The 23,512-nt window shown below is 37.7% G+C and overlaps 1 protein-coding gene across 1 annotated transcript; it reads left to right on the top strand.

Moving 5' to 3' along the window:
* Positions 1–17,650: 17,650 nt before the first annotated feature.
* On the top strand, positions 17,651–20,028 carry LOC128662469 (putative nuclease HARBI1). Its single transcript, XM_053716256.1, has 4 exons — positions 17,651–18,595; positions 18,883–18,961; positions 19,541–19,842; positions 19,932–20,028. Exons 1-4 carry the CDS (start codon positions 17,929–17,931, stop codon positions 19,934–19,936), a joined length of 1,053 nt encoding a protein of 350 aa, XP_053572231.1. The 5' UTR covers positions 17,651–17,928; the 3' UTR covers positions 19,937–20,028.
* Positions 20,029–23,512: the final 3,484 nt, after the last annotated feature.

Below are 23,512 nucleotides of genomic sequence, written 5' to 3'. Positions count from 1 at the left end.
CCTATAAAATAAACCCTAAGATAGCTACAATATATTTAATAATTACATTGTAGCTATTTTAGGTTTTATTTTTATTTTACAGGCAACTTTGCATTTATTTTAACTAGGTACAATAGTTATTAAATGGTTATTAACTATTTAATAACTACCTAGCTAAAATAAATACAAAAGTACCTGTAAAAGAAATCCTAACCTATGTTACAATTACACCTAACACTACAATTAAATAAATTAAATTAATTAACTACAATTACCTACAATTAATTACAATAAAATAAAATAAACTAAAGTACAAAAAAACAAACAAATACTAAATTACAGAAAATAAAAAAAATTACAAGAATTTGAAACTAATTACACCTAATCTAGGATTGAGCTTGCCTTCTATTGGCTGCTCCAATCAGCCAATAGAATGCAAGCTCAATCCTATTGGCTGATTGGATCAGCCAATAGGATTTTTCCTACCTTAATTCCGATTGGCTGATAGAATCCTATCAGCCAATCGGAATTCAAGGGACGCCATCTTGGATGACGTCATTTAAAGGGACCTTCATTCTTCGTTAGGAAGTCGATGGAAGAGGATGCTCCACGTCGGATGGATTGAAGATGGACACGCTCCGCTCCGGATGGATGAAGATAGAAGATGCCGCCTGGATGAAAACTTCTGCCGGTCTGGATGTCCTCTTCTGCCCGGATCGGATGAAGACTTCTGCCCCTCTGGAGGTCCACTTGTGCCCGGCTGGGTAAAGATGGCTCAAGGTAGGGGGATTTTCAGGGGTTAGTGTTAGTTTTTTTTAAGGGGGGATTGGGTGGGTTTTAGAGTAGGGTTGGGTGTGTGGGTGGTGGGTTGTAATGTTGGGGGGGTATTGTATTTTTTTTCAGGTAAAAGAGCTTATTACTTTGGGGCAATGCCCCGCAAAAGGCCCTTTTAAGGGCTATTTGTGATTTAGTATAGGGTAGGAATTTTATTATTTTGGGGGGCTTTTTTATTTTATTAGGGGGCTTAGATTAGGTGTAATTAGTTTAAAATTCTTGTAATTTTTTTTATTTTCTGTAATTTAGTGGGTTTTTTGTACTTTAGTTAATTTTATTTAATTGTAATTAGTTTTATTTAATTGTAGTTCATTTATGTAATTATTTTAATTATAGTGTAGTGTTAGGTGTAATTGTATCTTAGGTTAGGTTTTATTTTACAGGTAATTTTGGCTTTATTTTAGCTAGGTAGTTATTAAATAGTTAATAACTATTTAATAACTATTGTACCTAGTTAAAATAAATACAAAATTGCCTGTAAAATAAAATTAAATCCTAAAATAGCTACAATGTAATTATTAAATATATTGTAGCTAACTTATGGTTTATTTTATAGGTAAGTATTTAGTTTTAAATAGGAATAATTTAGTTAATAATAGTAATATTTATTTTGATGTATTTAAATTATATTTAAGTTAGGGGGTGTTAGGGTTAGACTTAGGTTTAGGGGTTAATAAATTTATTATAGTGGTGGCGGTGTAGGGGGGGCAGGATAGAGCTTAATATATATATCATGTAGGTGGCGGCGGGCTCCGAGAGCGGCGGTTTAGGGGTTAAACAATTTATTTAGTTGCGGCGGGGTCCGGGATCGGCAGGATAGGGGTTAATAACTTTATGTAGGTGGTGGCGGGGTCCGGGAGCGGCGGTTTAGGGGTTAATATATTTATTATAGTTGCGGCGGTGTAGGGGGGCAGGATAGGGGTTAATACATATAATGTAGGTGGCGGCGGGCTCCGGGAGCGGCGGTTTAGGGGTTAATATATTTATTATAGTTGCGGCGGGGTCCGGGAGTAACGGTTTAGGGGTTAATAAGTTTATTTAGTTGCAGGGGGCTCCGGGAGCGGCGGTTTAGGGGGTAAAACTGTATAGTATAGTGTGTGTGCTTAGTGACAGGGTAGCAAGAAAGCTGCGAATAAGCCGATGAGCAGCGAGATCGATGACTGTTAGTTTACAACAGTCCGCTGCTCATCGCACCGTACTTGGTGCGCGACTTTTTGACAGCTTTCTTGATAAATTTGGCAAATGTATTCAGGTCCGCGGCGGCGATGTTAGGTGATCTTAGGCGAGCGTATTGGGACCGTCGAATGCAGGTAAGTAGACAGCTTGATAAATAGAGGCCAAAGTATCTTTACCGAGATACACAGAATCATGGGGGCACCCAGTCGCTCCAAAACACCCAGTTTCTGCTGCTTCAATCTCTATACTAGTCAAAATGTTCTAAGTAATCCAACACAAAACTCAATCCTGTAACAATACCACTAGATTTCACTGATAGACATAGAAAATATGAACAATCAGAGTTACTAATCTTCTTTAATAAACCTCCTTTTTGGATTCCATCACTCAGGAACCCTTCACTTAGTCACTGACCTCAGGGGACATACAATACATTAGCCATTTCAAAAGGTAGCTTACCTTTATTGTATAGAGCACTCAAATTGAATGTCTCTGGGGGTCCAGCATATTTTGATCCAGATGTGCTCCGAAGATGTTGGAATCCCACCACTGCCACTAAGACATGTCATTGTTGCGCCAGGATATGACTCTGAGTTCAATATTAGAGAGATACACACATTTCTCTGCTGAAATCTTCTTACAAAACATTGTATATGTTGAAATAGTTTTTATAACATTTTTATAAAATGAAAGAAATAAACCTGAGGAAAAACAATCCAAAAAAGAAATGAATACAAGTAGTTGTGTTTTCCCTATAACATAAATAAATGTACATTACACCCTGTTCCAAATTATTATGCAAATTCTATTTTAGTGTCACAAAGATTATTATTTTTTTTTTCCAGTTTAACTCATAGATGGCATTGTGTCTCAGGGCTCTTTTGATCACTGAAAACAATCTCGGACACCTGTGATAATTAGATTGCCAGGTGAGCCCAATTAAAGGAAAAACTACTAAAGGAGGGTGTTCCACATTATTAAGCAGAGCACCATTTTCAAGCAATATGGGGAAGAAAAAGGATCTCTCTGCTGCCGAAAAGAGTGAAATAGTTCAATGTCTTAGACAAGGTATGAAAACATTAGGTATTTCACGAAAACTTAAGCGTGATCATCGCACTATTAAGAGATTTGTGGCTGATTCAGAGCACATACAGGTTTGTGCAGATAAAGGCACATTGAGGAAGATTTCTGCCAGATCCATGCATCGGATCAAGAGAGCAGCTACTAAAATACCATTACATAGCAGAAAACAGATATTTGAAGCTGCTGGTGCCTCTGGAGTCCCACGGACATCAAGGTGTAGAGTCCTCCAGAGTCTTGCAACTGTGCATAAACCTTCCATTCGGCCACCACTAACCAATGCTCACAAGCAGAAACGGCTGCATTGGGCAGTAAAATACATGAAGACTAATTTTCAAACAGTCCTGTTCACTGATGAGTGTCGTGCAACCCTGGATGGTCCAGATGGATGGAGTAGTGGATGGTTGGTGGACAGCCACCCTGTTTCAACAAGGTTGTGACATCAGCAAGGCGGTGGTGGAGTCATGTTTTGGGCCGGATTCATGGGAAGAGAGCTGGACGGCCACTTTAGGGTCCCCGAAGGTGTAAAGATGACCTCTGCAAAGTATGTGGAGTTCCTGACTGACCACTTCCTTCCCTGGTACAGAAGGAAGAACTATGCTTTCCGTAATAAAATCATCTTCATGCATGACAATGCACCATCTCATGCTGCAAAGAATACCTCTGCATCAATGGCTGCTATGGGGATAAAAGGAGAGAAAGTCATGGTGTGGCCTCCATCCTCCCCTGACCTCAATCCTATTGAGAACCTTTGGAGCATCCTCAAGCAAAAGATCTATGAGGGTGGGAGGCAGTTTACATCCAAACAGCAGTTCTGGATGGCTATTCTGACATCTTGCAAACAAATTCAAGCAGAAACTGTCCAAAAACTCACAAGTTCAATGGATGCAAGACTTGTGAAGCTGCTATCAAATAAGGGGTCCTATGTTAAAATGTAACGTGACCTGTTAAAATGTTTAAAAAGTTAAAATATTGTTCAAAGTTTGATTGAAATAGCTTTTGATTTCAGTAAATATGCTGCAAACACAACAAATAACAATGATCAGTTCTTTACAACCTATAAAGTGTTTTGAAACTTACTGTGCCTAATAATTCGGAACAGTGCATTGTAAATTTTTAATTTAAAAAAAAAAAATACTGTTATCATTAGGAGGTTTGTACAATAAAATTTGAATTGTACTATTAATAGTTGATAACATGAGAATTATGCTGACTGATGTTTACATCAATTATTTAGGTAAATGAGAAAGATATCATTGGCATAATAATTTGGAACAGGGTGTATATGGAGATGGTTACATAGGATTTTGATTTTCTAAATCTATACAGATTATTCCTAGTTACATATATAAACCTTTCAATAAGTTTCTTCTTAATTAGGAATCTTGAAGATAGTTTGGGGTGGTCTTTGGAAAATATAAAACTTAATTTTTAGATGTATTTTGTAAATATATCTTGTCATTTGTCTTTAGATCCTTCCCTAGGTTTAATGGAAAAGAGCAGAATAAGAAAAAAGTTAAAGGCACAGTCAACCCAAAAATTACTGTAACTTATTTAGATTAGTTAAATAACGATCTTTACAGTAAACTGTAGCCAAATTTTCATCTAAATAAACTTTGGCATAAAATACACTTACTAGATCTCATCTGGCCGTTTTGAAATGGCCGCCTGACCCCTCCTTCTCTGACGTCTCCCAAAAGCTTGCACTAGTACAGGATCCTTTCCTTTCCTCTCATCCCTGCGCGCTCCTGTGCTTCCCTTCATTCAGTGAGACACTCATATGGCACCCCCTCACTTCCCTATCTCCCTCATTTATCCCCACGGCCGCAATTTCAGCTCTCTAGCTGTTCGTACCCTGCACTCACTGCCTCTCATCCATGCTGTGCGCTGTGTGTTACAGAGAATGAGAGGCAGTGAGTGCCGGACAGGCGGCGATGTGATGTGGGTCTCAGGTGTATGCATTTACCCTCCATGGTAGCTTTATTAGTGCAGTTCTTGTGCATTGGTGCTATAATTACATATATAAAGAGGCAGTTACACTAATGTACAAACATATGTAAAGCGCAAGTCACTGTCACCTGTATCACTGATTCTATTCTCGCAATATTTATGCAAGTGCAGATATGGTTAAAGGATGGTATAATCTGGAGCTAGTGTTTTCAATCCTCTCCCAGTCTCCGTTGTAACTATCACCGTAATATCACTCAACAACACGCACCCTCATGCAGTAGCTGCTGCTCCCCCTATGACCCTCTAGTCTGGGACTCAGCAGATTCTCCTCCACAGCACTAGTCTACCTTCCTTTGCTATCCAATCATACAGGCTCCTCAGGGACCCCTATCAAATGATCTCCTCTCTGTTCTCCCCAAAACCCATAAATGCTGTTCTAAGCAACCCCCAATATACCACGCAGTCGTACACAGGGACGAGAGGAAAGGAAAGGATCCTGTACTAGTGCAAGCTTTTGGGAGACGTCAGAGAAGGAGGGGTCAGGCGGCCATTTCAAAATGGCCAGATGATATCTAGTAAGTGTATTTTCTGTCAAAGTTTATTTAGATGAATTTATGGTAAAGATCGTTATTTAACTAATCTAAATAAGTTACAGTAATTTTTGGGTTAGACTGTCCCTTAAGTAAGAAAAAAATGAAGAAGTAAAAGTAAAGTAGATGCTTATCTTATTGTCTCTTTTGTCAAGGCTCTTTTGCCGGACCACCGGATCCTTCTCCCGAGCTCTGTCCTCTTGTAGCAAACTCCCCAGTCCCCCCTATCATCCTCATCTGCCAATGTTCCTTTACTACTCATTTGTCTTGTTCATTATCCAATAACACCAAGTTTTTTGTAAAATAGTCTGGGTGTCTTGAATATAAGGTGCTTGTTCATACATGTTGTGAAAGTGTCTAATTTTGTTAATAATCTCCTCTCTAGTGGGTGATCCCACTTTCCAATGACGTGTGATACATATTCTCGTGGCTGTACAAACTATTCTGATAAAGTGATTTATATATTTATTACATTTCTTGTTACATTCGTGTAGTAGTGCCTGTAGAAGTGTCAAACGTAATGGTTAGTCTAGTATGGAGCTAAGTAGTTTAGAGATAGCTTCCCAGACCCCCATAGAGTGTGGGCAGTCCCACCACATGTGTCTATATGTACCAACTTCCCCACAACCTCTGTAACAATGGTTGGAGCCATTATTTGCAGTATGTGATGTAATGACCGGAGTTAAATACCATCTTGATACGGTTTTGTAACAAGTTTCTATCATGTCAGCGCACAAGAGACCTCTGCAGGAATTATATAATAGTTGGTTCTACTCCTCACTATTCCCCTTTGCTATAAAGTGATGGATCAGTTCTATTTACGCTTTGTATAATCAAATATAATTGTGATATTGCTTTTTTTGGTCTCCTTCCTAGTTTACAAAGGTGTTCTAGTTGTGTTGGAGTCCTTTCTGTCGATTTTGCTAAAAAGGTTCCTACATTAGATGCTAATTGTAAATATTGGTACCAGTATACTTTAAGTGGGTTAAGTTTTTCTTGTAACAAATTGTATGGTATGATTTTCCCATTTTCTAGTATGTCTACTATCCAATAAAAACCGTTATTCTCCCATTTGGCTAGTACAGAAGGTGGGATAATTGATAATGCACAGATAAGTAGTGTTTGGAGAGAATTAGTGGGTAAGAGAGATAGGGTACTCGTCAATTTAGTCCATTGTGTAAATTCTTGGTCTAGGGTATTACCTAAAGGTTCGCATTCTAGTATTATGTGCTTGCATTATGGATGGGTTAACGTAACATATCTTGATAAATGGAAAGATGTGACCCAGTTAGACAATGATTAAAATTAGGAACATAAGATTCAGATAAACTTTATGGGCTCGAATTATCAAGCTCTGAATGGAGCTTGATGTCCCTGTTTTTCCACCTGAGCCTTCAGGCTTGTTGGAAACAGCAGTTATAAAGCATCAGTCTAAAGACTGCTGCTCCATAACTGGTCCACCTGCTCTGAGGCCGTGGACATCAATTCCCCCAAACCTATACGATTGGGCTGATTGACACCCCCTGCTAGTGGCCAATTGACCGCAAATCTGCAGGGGGCAGCATTACACAAGCAGGTCACAAGAATTGCTTGTGTAATAATAAATGCAGACAGTGTATGCTGTTGGCAATTATCGATGTGCGGTGGACATGATACGCTACATGACCCCTATATCTTCACCTATATCTAGAAATTGTATGCATAAGTTATCTCATTATCAAATTAAACCATCTGTCTCACAAAGATGGCTGTAGGAGAAATTGAAAGAATAAGAGAGTCTATTGTAGGTATTATCTGATTGTTAATAACTGTTAGGTCACCCCTTATTTTGTGTCCAAGTAATGAGGACCTAGTTAGTGGATCCTCATTGAGGTAGGCTGTTTTTCATTAAGTAAAGGGAAAAGTTCCTGGATCTCTATGAGTAGGCGTCCTTCATGTATTTTTCATTTTTCTTTTGGGGACTCTAGTCCAAAAAGGTCTTTGCGATTTTCCTTGTAGGGTTGCTGATGTGGTAGGTTTCTCACCACTGGGTAGTGTTGGTTGATCTGGGGCTTCCAATCCCAATGCTGCACATATGTCCGAATTATCTTGAGGGTCTTTGACTGTATACATTACATTGTCTTTGTTTATTATCAGGGCAAATGGGTTTCCCCACTGGTAGTTAATTTGTTGCTTACGTAGCAGAGCTGTTAGTGGGAGCAGAACATTTTTTTCTTTGTAAATTCCTAATACTTAAATCTTTATAAAGCTGTAGGACATTCCCTTGAAATTGTAGTGTTGTTTGTTTCATTGCAGCTCTGAACACCTTTTCTATTTCAGAAAATCTCAAGAAGGCCACTATTACATACCGTGGGGGAGTATTTGGTTTAGGTTTTGGTTTTAGTGCTGTATGAGCTCTTTCCAAATCTATTTCTGTGTCAGGTGATACTTCTGTTAGCAGAGGGAATAATTGTTGAAGATAAGCTGGTAGTTCCTCTGAAGTGATATCTTTTGGGATCCCTTTTATTCTAATATTACACCTTTGACTTCAGTTTTCCATGTCTTCAAATTTGTCTAGAAGGTCTGATATTGTCTGGTTTTGCTGAGTGACCTGATTTGTTGTGGTCTCTACTTAATCCATAAATTGTCTTTAGATTCTTCCAGTGCGTCAACTCTGGATCCTAGATCTGTTATGTCTTGTTTGATGTCTGCCAAGCTCGCAGAGACAGATTTGTGCATACTGTCAATTTTGTCCCACAATTTGGTAACATTTTTAGACATATCTTGTTTGGATACTAATAAGTTGAAGTCTGCTCTGGTTAAGGGATGAGAGTTAAAGGATAAGTCTTGTTGTTGTGAGGTGGAGTCTTCATCCTCTGAGTCTCCCTGAACTAGTGGTTCCATTTGTTTATCCCCTTTTGTGGTTTTAAAGTATTGGCTCATAGGAGCAGATTTCCCTGATTTCTCAGCTTTAGGAAGTTTTTTTTGAAGACATGGAAGATGTGGCTTCAGATAAACTTGCGTAAGTTGTAGGTTGAGACCTAAAAAATGTCCTGTATATACAATCAATATTTTGTAGCAGCTGTATTATTCCAGAAATGACTGCTAGATGTCAGTGTTCTTTCAACAATTTTCAATGTAGATAATCACTCTAACCACATGGGGAAAAATAGTTATATTTATATCCTCGTGTTTTGAGAGAAAATTTCAATGAGAAGTGAAGTATAATAAAAATTATGCAAGTAGTGGTTTATTCTTTATACCCATAAAAAGGTACATAACCTCCGTTATTTTTAGAATGTCCTCTTAAGAAAGCCTCAGATAGAGAATGTGTCCAGGTCCCCTGTCATGTAGCTAATTCACTATTGTATATCTGTGTAGCCCTCTTACATCAATATAAGGTTAATCCTTTTCAATTAAAGTTTAAGTAGATATCTCATACATATTGGTTCATTTGATCCGCCATTTAGATATTGGTATTTAGGCGTCTGTATTATGAAGCTGTTACCTATAGCAGGTATAACTTTTGGGAGTCCCATAAGTGAGGGTTATTGTTGGTCTGTACCAGGGTGTTTATCTTATTGCCCTGCAGACTATCTTACTCACGCTATGTGGCGGTGTCCGTGCCAGTATGATGTTGTGTAATGTGGTGGGTTCTTTCCACCTTATTTCACTTTGCTCCCGGCTGCTATTAGAACTGTGTGGCTGTCAGCCTTGTTATGGCTTCCGCTTGTTTCTATTGAGGAGAGTTCTCTGTCTGCCCCTCTCTTGCTTGCAGGTGTTAGTATGGCCAAACCGGACAAATTATTGAAGCCTTCATGCTTGGGACCATCTGTGCCGCCACTCCTGGGATAAAAAACCAGGCTTTTGAGGAGGTGGTGTGCCTCAAGGCTTTCTCTGACCTCGGAGCTCTACTTCAGTGCATCCATCTTAGAGCGCTGCTAGGCTCCACCCCCCTACAAAACACAAGGGAGTACAAGGGATGTTTTCCGTCCCCAGGCAACGTAAATGTTATGCATGTATACATAGTATCTTGAAACTAGGAATTTCAAATTCTCATCAGGTAAAGTCATGTTACAAGAAAAGTTGCCATTGTTTGAGCATAAGACCAGAACAAAATTCCCTTTATTCAAAATACTCACTGACAACAGTTGCAGATAAATACAAAAATGTCCTGCATGTATTCCACACTACCACCATATCCGAAGGCCCTCTCCTCACTCATAGCCTATCCCCAAAGTCCCCTTTCTGGAATACAGTAAGCTTAATTTTCCCTTGGAACAGTTTAAAAGATCATGCAAGCATTGTATTTTTGGTAAAGTCTCAAAACAATATTTAGTAAAGTAAATATTGCGCTCATATCTTTAATAAGATTGAGAGGTTGCTTCCTATTTAAATACTATTAGGTAGGCTTGTAACTAATTCATGAGTTAAATAATTGCCCATCACAAATTTTGATATTTCAACAAATGAAATTCTTATATTTTCAGTGTGAGACTTAATGTTATTAATTTAAATATACAGGACAATGTACTTTACATTCATTTTTACTACAGGTTAACGTTGTACAGTAAACTATTCCTGATAAACAATCACCCAATCCTCCCATCCACCCCCACCTTATTGCCTCCTCAATTGTATAACTTCCCATTTTAATTGAGATCAGGTACAAATGTCACTTCACCTGAATGCAAGGTAACTTACGCAGTAACTTATTACATAACTACTTTATATTCTACCCTTCATCCAGCTATCACACTTCCTCAAATAAAACAAAACAAATATTATAGTAATGTAGTTCTCTCAGAATAATATGCAGATACAGTAAAAAAAATGGGTGCACTCACCAAATCAAAGAGGATCCCTTCTGGGGGTACTGAGTCCTCTAAGCCTCATCCCAAGTAGGTTTCAATAGAGCGTAACAACAACAATTGATGAAAGAATGAACAGTTACCTTGTAATGAGGCAAAACTTAGCCTCGGCCCCAGAGTAAAAACACTGCCAAATAGGAATAATGAAATAAAAATAAAGTGCTTTATTGTTATATTACTAAAAATGAATAATCCATAAGGGGCAACATTGTCTAAGAAAGAACTTGGACGCATTTTTCACAACAAACAATGCGCTTTCTCATTACAAGGTAACTGCTTCGTCTTTCATCAGTTGTGGTAATGTAGTTCTTTCCCCTCTCCTGTTGGATTGGATATATATTTTTCTCCTTTAGTTTGTAAGCTTGAACGCCTCTCTAACTGTAGCTCACTTTGTGCATAAGTGCATCTACAACTGATTGTGCTCAAGAGCAGGGCTCACCTCTCCTTTGTTTACGTCTATCAATGTAAGTGTAGTATTGTACATTGTATAGTCTTACATATTATCTCATTGGAAGTTCTTTTATTGTATTGTACCCTTGTAATGATTGTAATGTATTTTTGTATAGTGATGCGTAAAATGTTGGCACTTTATAAATAAACAATAATAATAATATTATTATTATTAATATTTATATTTATACAGCCCAGTAATCATAAGAAATCAATCTAAATAGGGCAGATTTTTCTCTGGAACATGTGAGAGTTGAATTGAAGTGAAGATGAATTATTTCTCTTCCATTGAATACTACACTATTTTGCTAATTTCTTCTGTCCACTTATACCGGGTTAGAGTTCTAAGAAAAAGTAGAAAATGATCTCTAAAAGGGACAGATATTTGGACATTAAAGGTATATCCGTTATTGCGTTGCAGACTTCTGTAACTTGTTAAACGCAATAGCTTGTTATTCACAAGACACCCTTATTATTGTAGAATTAAGATTATTATTGATTTTAAACTAATGTGCATAAATATAATACATTGGTATTAACATTATATAGTTTAATGTATGTGACTGAAGGGGATAACCACTGAACTGGAGTCCCTGACTGGGAGTGGACGGAACCTTCCTTCAGCAGGGCCCTGGGAGGACCACTAAGAAACAATGGACGCAGACACAATGGTGTTTCTCAGCAGTTCTCTCTTTATTATGTGTGCGATGCTTATACTTATAGGAAATATAACAGGTACAATATGGAAATGAACAAAGACCATATATGGGTTATACCATAGTAACATGTATTATTTCAGAACAAGGGACTTAGCAAAATGCATAATTACCACAAGAACAGGGAAGTAACAATTACCACAAGAACAGTAAAGTAACAATTACCACAAGAAGAGGGAAGTAACAATTACCACAAGAACAGGGAAGTAACAATTACCACAAGAACAGGGAAGTAACAATTACCACAAGAACAGGGAAGTGACAATTACCACAAGAACAGGGAAGTAACAATTACCACAAGAACAGGGAAGTAACAATTACCACAAGAACAGGGAAGTAACAATTACCACAAGAACAGGGAAGTAACAATTACCACAAGAACAGGGAAGTAACAATTACCACAAGAACAGGGAAGTAAAAATTACCACAAGAACAGGGAAGTAACAATTACCACAAGAACAGGGAAGTGACAATTACCACAAGAACAGGGAAGTGACAATTACCACAAGAACAGGGAAGTGACAATTACCACAAGAACAGGGAAGTAACAATTACCACAAGAACAGGGAAGTGACAATTACCACAAGAACAGGGAAGTAACAATTACCACAAGAACAGGGAAGTGACAATTACCACAAGAACAGGGAAGTGACAATTACCACAAGAACAGGGAAGTAACAATTACCACAAGAACAGGGAAGTAACAATTACCACAAGAACAGGGAAGTGACAATTACCACAAGAACAGGGAAGTGACAATTACCACAAGAACAGGGAAGTGACAATTACCACAAGAACAGGGAAGTGACAATTACCACAAGAACAGGGAAGTAACAATTACCACAAGAACAGTAAAGTAACAATCACCACAAGAACAGGGAAGTGACAATTACCACAAGAACAGGGAAGTAACAATTACCACAAGAACAGGGAAGTGGCAATTACCACAAGAACAGGGAAGTAACAATTACCACAAGAACAGGGAAGTAACAATTATCACAAGAACAGGGAAGTAACAATTACCACAAGAACAGGGAAGTGGCAATTACCACAAGAACAGGGAAGTAACAATTACCACAAGAACAGGGAAGTAACAATTATCACAAGAACAGGGAAGTAACAATTACCACAAGAACAGGGAAGTGACAATTACCACAAGAACAGGGAAGTGACAATTACCACAAGAACAGGGAAGTAACAATTACCACAAGAACAGGGAAGTAACAATTACCACAAGAACAGGGAAGTGACAATTACCACAAGAACAGGGAAGTGACAATTACCACAAGAACAGGGAAGTAACAATTACCACAAGAACAGTAAAGTAACAATCACCACAAGAACAGGGAAGTGCCAATTACCACAAGAACAGGGAAGTAACAATTACCACAAGAACAGGGAAGTGGCAATTACCACAAGAACAGGGAAGTGGCAATTACCACAAGAACAGGGAAGTAACAATTACCACAAGAACAGGGAAGTAACAATTATCACAAGAACAGGGAAGTAACAATTACCACAAGAACAGGGAAGTGACAATTACCACAAGAACAGGGAAGTGACAATTACCACAAGAACAGGGAAGTAACAATTACCACAAGAACAGGGAAGTAACAATTACCACAAGAACAGGGAAGTGACAATTACCACAAGAACAGGGAAGTGACAATTACCACAAGAACAGGGAAGTAACAATTACCACAAGAACAGGGAAGTGACAATTACCACAAGAACAGGGAAGTAACAATTACCACAAGAACAGGGAAGTGACAATTACCACAAGAACAGGGAAGTGACAATTACCACAAGAACAGGGAAGTAACAATTACCACAAGAACAGGGAAGTAACAATTACCACAAGAACAGGGAAGTGACAATTACCACAAGAACAGGGAAGTGACAATTACCACAAGAACAGGGAAGTGACAATTACCACAAGAACAGGGAAGTGACAATTACCACAAGAACAGGGAAGTGACAATTACCACAAGAACAGGGAAGTGACAATTACCACAAGAACAGGGAAGTAACAATTACAACAAGAACAGGGAAGTAACAATTACCACAAGAACAGGGAAGTAACACTTGGTTACAAAGCATGTTTACACAGATAACAAAGCATTATGTATATGTAAGCAATTCCTAGTTATAATAGCAACAGTAAGTAATAATGGCTTATGTGGCCTAGCATAATCAGTAACTAATAATGGCTATATGCCCTAGCATAATATACATCCCAACAGTGACACTTCAATCAATTCAATTAAATGGATGTTGATATATTTTTTATATCTAACAGATGTATGTGATCATTGCTTACATATTACTGAGCTTTTAGCCATCTATATTGAGCTTATACTAATGTCATGGTTGTGTTACATTTTATGTTTCGTTCTTAAATTGTATGTGCTTAAGTAAGTGCTTTTGCTAGACAGACATCCTGAATAGAAGCTGCCTACAAATATAGTGGAAGTAAAAGGGGAAGTAGCAGCATATATTTTGAAACTGTTTGAAAGATGAGAATAGAAATGTATTGTAATTTATACAAAAATACAGGCTGTAAATATAAAGACATACAGTATACATATATATATAAAAGCCACTTGGGGGCACTCTCTCATATAACAAAAATGATAAAAATTAATTAAACAAAGCCCTCATGTCCAATCAAACTGTTGATGTTATATTCCAGGCCTTTTTCAAAGGGTGTTCAGCCTCAGAGATGTCACAATGCTGAGTACAGTCACTACACAGGAAAAAACAAATAGAGGAGTACAACTCACATGTGTAAAGCACCTGGTGGGTGCTTATTGCACAGTCTGCAACCTCACAGTTGTCCTGCTGACTGTAACCAGGTATATCAGGATCAGATTATTATTATTATTATCATTTATTTGTATAACGCCACAAAATTCCATAGCGCTGGATTGATTAAAGGTGACAGGTTCAATATGTAGAAAACACTCCTGTTAAAGGGGGAAAAAAAACATGTCCCAGCACAGCAAGACTTGAGATGATGGATAAAAGAAATAGATATACTCACATCACAATTGCACCCCCAGGAGCAATGTAAACAGGCTGGGACTTCGCATCTGCCCAGCTTGCTGCTCTCTCTGGCTGTGTCGGGAGTCGAAACTTAAACAAATCCAGATACTAAGAGGAGTACATTGACAAAAAAAGCAAGCGTGAATAAAATCCAATGTTTATTTAAAATTACAGCGACACGTTTCTCAACCAAACTAAGGTTGTTTCATCCGGCTTGTTTCCTATATTTGAGAAGGAAGCTTGATCCTCATGAAACCTCAGGAAAGGAGGTATGCAATAATGGAGGAGTGTCTGGTGATAAAATGACAGTCTTATCTCTTAGAGAGGAAATTCAGATGGGAACTGATCTTGCTCCATTTACATGGATGAGGGAAAACAAGGAGAAAAATAGTAAAGTTACCCATTGGTTCTTCAGTTTACAGCCATTTAATTTTTCTATGGAACACAGATCAGGAAGTAAACATAGAAATGTTGATAGTCTTCCAGAATTCACTCACTTGTTGCTAAGGTCGCTCATCCTAGTGGGTCTGACCTAGGGGGGAGGAAATGTGACAGAGCTAAAGGGATTGTGTACAATGGAGTATGTGTTTCCTCACAAATTATGCAATGCTGTTGGCGATATTAAAAATGTACTATGTGGGGAACTTCCAGCCAGCGGCCATGACAGGTCGCATGTTTACTTACTGCTCCAACTCTTGGACTTAAATTTTTCAAAAGCTAAATTTTGCAGCCTGACTGAATGCAGATTTACAACATTTATCCTAGAGCAGAGCATACCCTACAGATTGAAGCCATTCTCACTAGCATAGGAGTAAGTTTAAGCCTCCTGGATCTTACTAGAGGTTACGGCCTCCTACTAGACCCCCCGGCAGAGCACCTTCTCTGTCGTTATTCGCAGTGTTACCTTACAAATTACTGCTAAAATTGTGCAATCCTTATTTAACATGCCCGCTTTACTCCTCACAGAGAGGATCCATATGGAGTGTACTATTGAAATCTTGGAGCAGCTGAGCTATTTGCTCATGGATTACCGCGCTGACTTTGACAAGTCACTTCACATGGCGTCCAACCCTGGAACCATCTACGGATCCTGCCTGGTACCTCGGCTGGAACACGCTCCTACAACAGATGAATGTGGTAGTGCTTTGGGGCCCCAGCACTTAACTCCTACTCTGGATGTAGATCTAAAAGACCTGGCATCCGATGCCTTGATTCCTGCAGGGAGCGATAGGCCAGTCGAGGATGTAAGGCTTAAGAGAGCCATTTTGGGTTTTGCCACCTCGCAGAGAGCCGACAGATACAGCATTGCAGCACTATCCTCAAGCCTCACAACAACGGATGCGGCTAAGAACTATAAGCGCAAGGGATTCCTTATTCAACATTTATCCCCAACGTTATACCCAGGGATCAATCACTACGACCTACTTCTGTTCTCAGGGAAACCCGGTGACCAACTTGAATCAATTGGGACTTTTTACACTCCGCCAAAAACCGGAGTTGGGTAACGGAGTATTTTGCCTCACACCACTGAAATTTGCTCCCGGACTAGCTATTGATCAGTTTTATTGCCTGAACAAAGACACTATAAATGTTCATGTTTCAACCTATGTACACACTGGTTTTATTTTCTTGTGTATGTTCTCCTCTCTCCCCCCGAATGCATATTCACATGTTTGCGACGTAGGTTGCCAAACGCATACGTTCCTTATGTAGATATTTGAGTACTGCCTGCCTGACTCCACTATTTATTTAGTAGATATTATGACACTTGGGGCAACACTATTATATATTTCCCTGCTGCGTGTCATTTGGCATATATTTGATCCTCACAGAGAGGGTTGGCTTTCAGCAGCCGGGGAAGTGAGCCCTCTATTTCTATCCTTTGTTTATTTTTATTCCAACTCCTTGGGGAATAATGCCCTCTACTTGACCAGGTTTTCTTGCCCCTTAGTTTCGCATACTATCATTGCTATAACTGTCATTGCACTGTGTTGGTACTTATCACCTCAGGTTTATCACATTGTACTTATGTCAAGGTGGGACAGACTTTTTCATTTTCTTATTTCAATGCATAGAGGGGGGACTCTCATTCTAATTTACCTCAGTTGAGATCCTTGATTTATTCGAGGGTAGCTCTGTTCTTGTTCCTAATTAATTTGTTGTTTATACTTACCCTGAACCATATTAGTCACTGATTAGTATTTCTCCCTCACTATCATAAAATGTTTTCACTATACCCTACAGATCTCAGGCAATCCTAACCTTCCATGTGCCTCATTTCATGTATATATATATATTTTTTTTCTTTCTTCACTTATATAATATTTTTGCAGTAAATGTAAAGCGGGCTCAACAGTAAAAGTAACTCAAATAGTTAATTTCTTCCATTATTATTTTATACCCCTTATCAAGCTCCCCTATGAGCAAATACTAAAGGATAAGGCCCAAGAGAGGCCTTTGTTTTTCTTCTTTGGGGATTATAGTTTAGCAAAATAAGGCCTCGCTTCCATTGAGCCGTAATTCAGTTTGCGTGCACTCGCAAACCGATAAATATGCTGTCGGAAGCAATATCGTTTATCGACTGTTTCCAATGGCGCGTTATACCTTAATATCGGCTTCCGGACTTCGGCTGCCGAAAAGATTTTCGCGTCCCATAGAAAGTAATATAAGCCGTTAATCGATAAATTATACCAGGTTTCCATTGAAAGCGCTAACCGTTAATACACTGTCGGAGGCTGTCGATACATTGAGACATATTACCCCCAGCTCAACTAGGTGTAAAGGAGGAAAAAAGAGCTTTTTGAGGCCTGTTTCTCATTGAAATTGAAAATCAAAAAAAAAATACATATAGAAATATAATTTTATCTAATAATAATCTTCTCCTACATGTATATATGTATGATAATTGTATATATATATTTGACCTATATAAATCATATAATTTTAATAATTACTTTTAACTGTTATGATAAAGGCTGATATATTTAAATTGAAAAATATAATAATTACATTCAGTGTCTTTGAATTTCCGATATGTAACTACATATATTTTGAAATTATAGTTCATATCAAAAATAAAAGTCATGAGTAAGTATATACTTTCAAACTGTTCATTAAATTAAGGATTAGATGAGATGAAGATAAGCCCTCCCCCCCATGTTATTCATTGCAATCACCAGTTTCACATATGTTAACAAGCAACACACAGCTATAAAAAAAAGACCACACCTAGCCTAACCTCAGAACAGATATTTCAAAATGCAGGGTGAGAGAGAAGCTGACAATGCTGAAGTTAGACAGCGTAGGCCTGACATCCCCAGAGTGAGGCTGGATATAGAAACCCTGAATGAGCAGCAGGTGTTTGAAAGTTTCAGGCTCAACAGGGAGAAAATATATCAGTTATATGCCCTGTTGCAAGATAGGCTGGAAAGCCAGGGCTATTCAAGCAGGGCTGTCCCTGGAATGACCAAACTACTAGGGGCACTTCATTTTTTGGCTTCTGGATCCTTTCAGGTGACAGGGGGCATTGTAACTGGGGTGCATAAGTCCACTCTTTCTAAGCATCTTTCAAAAGTTATTGATGGACTTTATGATAATTGCAGAAAATTTATTTTTTTCCCCACATCACCCAGAGGTTGGCGTGATGTTAAGAGGGACTTTTTTCTTTTAGGTGGCATACCCAATGTCCTTGGGGCCATTGACTGCACTCATATTGCCCTAAGACCCCCTGTGCGCAGGGAGATAATATTTAGAAATAGGAAACACTTCCACTCCTTAAATGTGCAGATTATATGTGATGCAAACATGCGCATATTAAATGTTGTGGCAGGGTTCCCAGGAAGTAGCCATGATGCCTACATCCTCAGGAATTCTGGTGTGTGGAGATTGTTTGAGACAAATCAAATGCCTGAAGGACATCTCCTCGGTAAGTGTTTATGTATATATTATGATGCCTTCATGTGTTCAATATTTTGACATTTTATTGTTTCATTGCTTTATAATCCTTTATGTATGTGTCTAAGGGGGTGAAATTGATTAAATAAATAAATTGTTAATCATTTAAAATATATATATTAACTATGTCATAGTAAGACATATGCATAACATTATTTTATGTCATACATTGCTTTATGGAAAGATGTGTGTTTATCTATCTATCTATATCTATATCTATATATATATATACTGTATATCTATGCATTCATATTTTAGCAGATTCTGCATATCCTCTTAAAAAATGGATTTGGACACCATTGAAAGAGAACCAGGTTGTTGGGCCTGCTGAATTAAGGTAAAATATATATTTATTTTCTGCTCATGTGTGTCAGAAATATTGATTGTGCCTTGCAAAATGCTCACTATAATCTGTAGAAAAGTAGGACCAGTACACACTTCATAGGAATGTCCCTTTAAATCACTCTTGGGTGAATGTAGGTGCAAACCTGGAGGACCTCCTTTTCCAAAGTCCCAGTAAATGTAATGAAATAGAACACACAGGTAGCACTCTGTGGAGCAACAGCACCTTTATTGAGCAACGTTTCGGGGCTCCTGCCCCTTTATTAAGCTATATATCTGTGTTTGTGCACATACATTTGTTGCTTGATTATCTTGTGTGTGTGTGTGTGTATATATCACTATCACAGACATAACAATGTTGTACTGAGTGCCTTTAAAGGGACAGTCAAAATACAAATCATCTATTATCAGTGAAGCATTTATAAATCTCTCTGCTTCAATATAAATATATTTATATATATATAAAATGGTTTAAAGATTTATAAGATCAAACCAGGAATGTAGTTAGCTCATTAGTATTTGATTTGTCTTCACATTATATATTATAATCATATTTCTTGTTCTTTTAATACAGATATAATGAAGCACATATCCGAACACGTGCTATAATAGAACGACTGTTTGGTGTTCTAAAAATGCGCTTTCGCTGCCTGGACAGATCAGGGGGGGATCTCCAATTCAGTCCGGAAAAAGCTATTAAAATCATAGTGGCATGTTGCTGTCTACACAACATGGCACAGGAGCATGGGATGTTGAACGACTTACTTCCAACACCACAGCCCCCAGGTGAAATCTTTGAGCCTGATGTAATTAATCATCCCCAACCCCTCAATGCCCATTTGGAGAGATCTGCAACTATTCAAGAATTCTTTTCAGGTATTTTTATAGTATTGTAATGAGACCTTTTAGTTATTTATGATTATGTTTTTTAATAATACACATTTGTTTCTTTTAATGTTTTATAGATTGAAGATTCTCAGAAATGGAATACCACTCCCCTCCCTCTCTCCTCATCCCTATATTTACCACATTTTCCCTAAATAAATGTATACTTTACTCAAATATAGTCATGGTGAATGTTTCTTTATTTCCAGCTATGTACTAATCAATGCATTCATCTTATGATTTATGTATAACATAATTATCTAAAATATCATTTTAATTATATTCCAAATATGACTTTGTTCTCTTGGTATAATTATTTAAAGAGCAGCTATGCACTCCTGGTTAATAAAATTGAGTACATGGGTGAACCAATGACAGACAGGATATATACTGTATGTTGGCAACAATAAACAGCTCCAACATAGGTTCTATGCTGCTCCTGATCTTACCTAAATAAAACTATAATCAAAGGATACTAAGAATATTAAGAAATATAAAGAATATAAATATATTAGATTTGCTTTTAAATATATATGTTTTAGCAAAATAATGGAATTTATGTCACTTTAAAAAAAAAAAGGAAGAGTGTGTTCACAATAAAACATTAATGAACCAGATAAATCATTCAAATCCAATCAACTTACATATGTACTCATAATCAATTTAATCCTTTTATGTTTCTTATTTCAATCATGTATTTAAGTTTAGGAGCCATTCCATTTAATGCTCATCACCTGTGGTGCACTTGCTGATTGTTGCCTACATTTAGACAACAATCATCAAGCGCTCCCCATGTGCAGATTCAAAATGGGTAGATTCCTAAGATAACATTCCTGTTTTATTAAATTACAGATGATAATTAAGTTAAATAGATTATAGGATTACATATTTAAGTATATAAATACTGCATGCTCTAATTCCTGAGTTTTATTTTTAATAGGCTATCCCTTTAAGAAATATATCAGATGCTCATTTCAAAGAGACAAATCCAGATATAATATAATCCTTAAAATAAAGATACATTATCAATACATACAATCCCCTGAGATTGCACACTTGAATGGCATGGTTACCTCATAGAAAATAATATAGAAAAATAAGTCAAAGGAAAAAATCTTTTTATCATGAAGATGAGTTTTATTATTACAGATTTACCCTCATTCAAATGTAATTTTCAATGTGAAAATCATATTTATTCAATACAAAACGATGACACATTAAAGTTATAATGTGTCATAGTACTAATATTTATAAAATATATGTAATGTCATGTCTGCTAAAGCAGATAATACATTTGCAATATTTAGACTATTAACCAAAATACATAAGTGCTTAATATGACATACTTCAAGAGATATGAAGTATTGTCTTTAACATGGAGTTATTGAAACAATTTAAAAGTGCATTGTGCATTGGTCCCAGGGAGAGTCTGTGTCTGTTCATATGATGTCAATTAAAATGTATTAATCACCTCTATATCATGGCAATCACATATATGTTGTGTATACACCAGTGCTTAAATATCATAAAGATACATTTATCTAATTATTCTAAATATTGAATAATAATCTTGACAAAAAGGAGTGCGTTAGTCATGATAGGTATATATTTCAGATATTACATTCCACATAGGACTATAATGAATGCAATGTATTTGGCCATATCAACAGGAAGGAATATTTACTTTTCAACTCTTCTATAACTGTATAAGCCTTATTAGCTTCATCTGAAGGAGCAAACAACATATGCTTGTGGAATATAAATCATAACATTTACACATGTCACGTTGACCAATGTTAGATAGCATATACTGTATAAATTTCAGACACGTATCCCCAAGTATTCTTAAACGGCATAATATCCTCAATAAAAGGACACATACATTTATCATCAATTTACACCTGCATATTAATTGACATCATGTGAAATAAAAATGAATAAAGCTGTTAATGTTTTTGAAAATAAACAGCTATTAAAACAATTTTGAAATATATTTTCTAATTTTGATTTGAAAAATATATGCATACTTATGAGATGGAAATCACACTTAAGAAAGTGCTTCATAAAAAAATTAGATATTATATATCTTGAAAGAATTTAAAAAGAAAAATACTTCTTAATGCTTGCGGCGGGATTTGGCCTTTGGAGGAGAGGTACTTGGGATGGAAGTGTGGCGTCTTGTGCGACGCACACCAGCTGGCTGGGAGGCTAAAAGATGTGATTCAGGGTCCTGCAGGGAGATAACGGAGGATGCGAGTGAGGAGGGAGTTTGCGGCCTATCTGCAACCCTCTCCACTGCCTCTGCCAGGCGGACGAGTGCAGCATTATGTATGTCCATCTGGCTCTGTAGCCTCCTGAAATCCTGCTGCTGCTGGAGCCTAGTAAGTCTAAGCTCCCTGTGAATGAGCCTCAGTAGAGCATCCTGCTGGGACTGCGCGGGGATATTGGATTCCATGGGGGGCACTTGTGGCTGTATAGGTGTCTCCGGCACATATTCCTGGCTCTGTGTGAGGTTGTCGTCACTCAGTCTTGGGGACTGTGTGGGTGGCTCAATATCCAATTGAGGACAGACATTGGTGGGGGGTGGTGGTGATTGTTGTGGTGGTGGTAGTGGTGGCGGCATTTGTTGTGCCATGGGAGGGTGCTGAATGTGTTGTTGAGGTGGCATATAGTACATATGCTGCGGTGGAGGATGCATCTGCTGATGCTGTGGTGATGGAGGATGCATCTGCTGATGCTGTGGTGATGGAGGATGCATCTGCTGATGCTGTGGTGATGGAGGATGCATCTGCTGATGCTGTGGTGATGGAGGATGCATCTGCTGATGCTGTGGTGATGGAGGATGCATCTGCTGATGCTGTGGTGATGAAGGAGGCATCTGCCGATGCTGTGGTGGTGGAGGATGCATCTGATAATGCTGCGTTGGAGGATGCATCTGATAATGCTGCGTTGGAGGATGCATCTGATAATGCTGCGTTGGAGGATGCATCTGATAATGCTGCGTTGGAGGATGCATCTGATAATGCTGTGGTGGAGGATGCATCTGATAATGCTGTGGTGGTGGAGGCTGCATCTGATGATATGTCCTCCCAGATGAATATGGGGATGGGCCAGGAACATTTTCAACCTCATAGGCCAGTGGCTGTTGCTCATCTCCTTCAAGTATGCTGAGGTAGGAGTATCCAGCTTCAATAACATCCCCCTCCTCCTCCTCACTGAATTCCGGAACATCACTGGCCTCCGGTCTTGTTGAGGACTCATACTCATGTTCCAATTCTGAAAAAAAAATTGTAATTATAAATTAATCTGATGAAACATCTAACATTTGAAAATCAATTTTATAGATATAGTTTTATATATATATATATATATATATATATATATATATATATATATATATATATATATATATATATATATATATATATATATATATATAATTTCTGTATGAACTTAAACATATTTAACCAGAGGTGTATATTTAAAGATTGTGCCTCTAAGCGACTCTTTGTATTACACATAGTCCATATATATGATATAGATAGAAAGAATTTAAATCTATACCCTTGCTTGTTTGAGCAGATAGCCACTCCAGAAATCAGGATGAATATATCCACTACAACTATGTTAAGATGCCATTAAAGGGGCAATGAAGTACAAA

Source organism: Bombina bombina, chromosome 6 (assembly GCF_027579735.1).
Source record: "Bombina bombina isolate aBomBom1 chromosome 6, aBomBom1.pri, whole genome shotgun sequence".
Taxonomy (NCBI): domain Eukaryota; kingdom Metazoa; phylum Chordata; class Amphibia; order Anura; family Bombinatoridae; genus Bombina; species Bombina bombina.
This window is presented reverse-complemented; position numbering and strand designations above follow the sequence as displayed.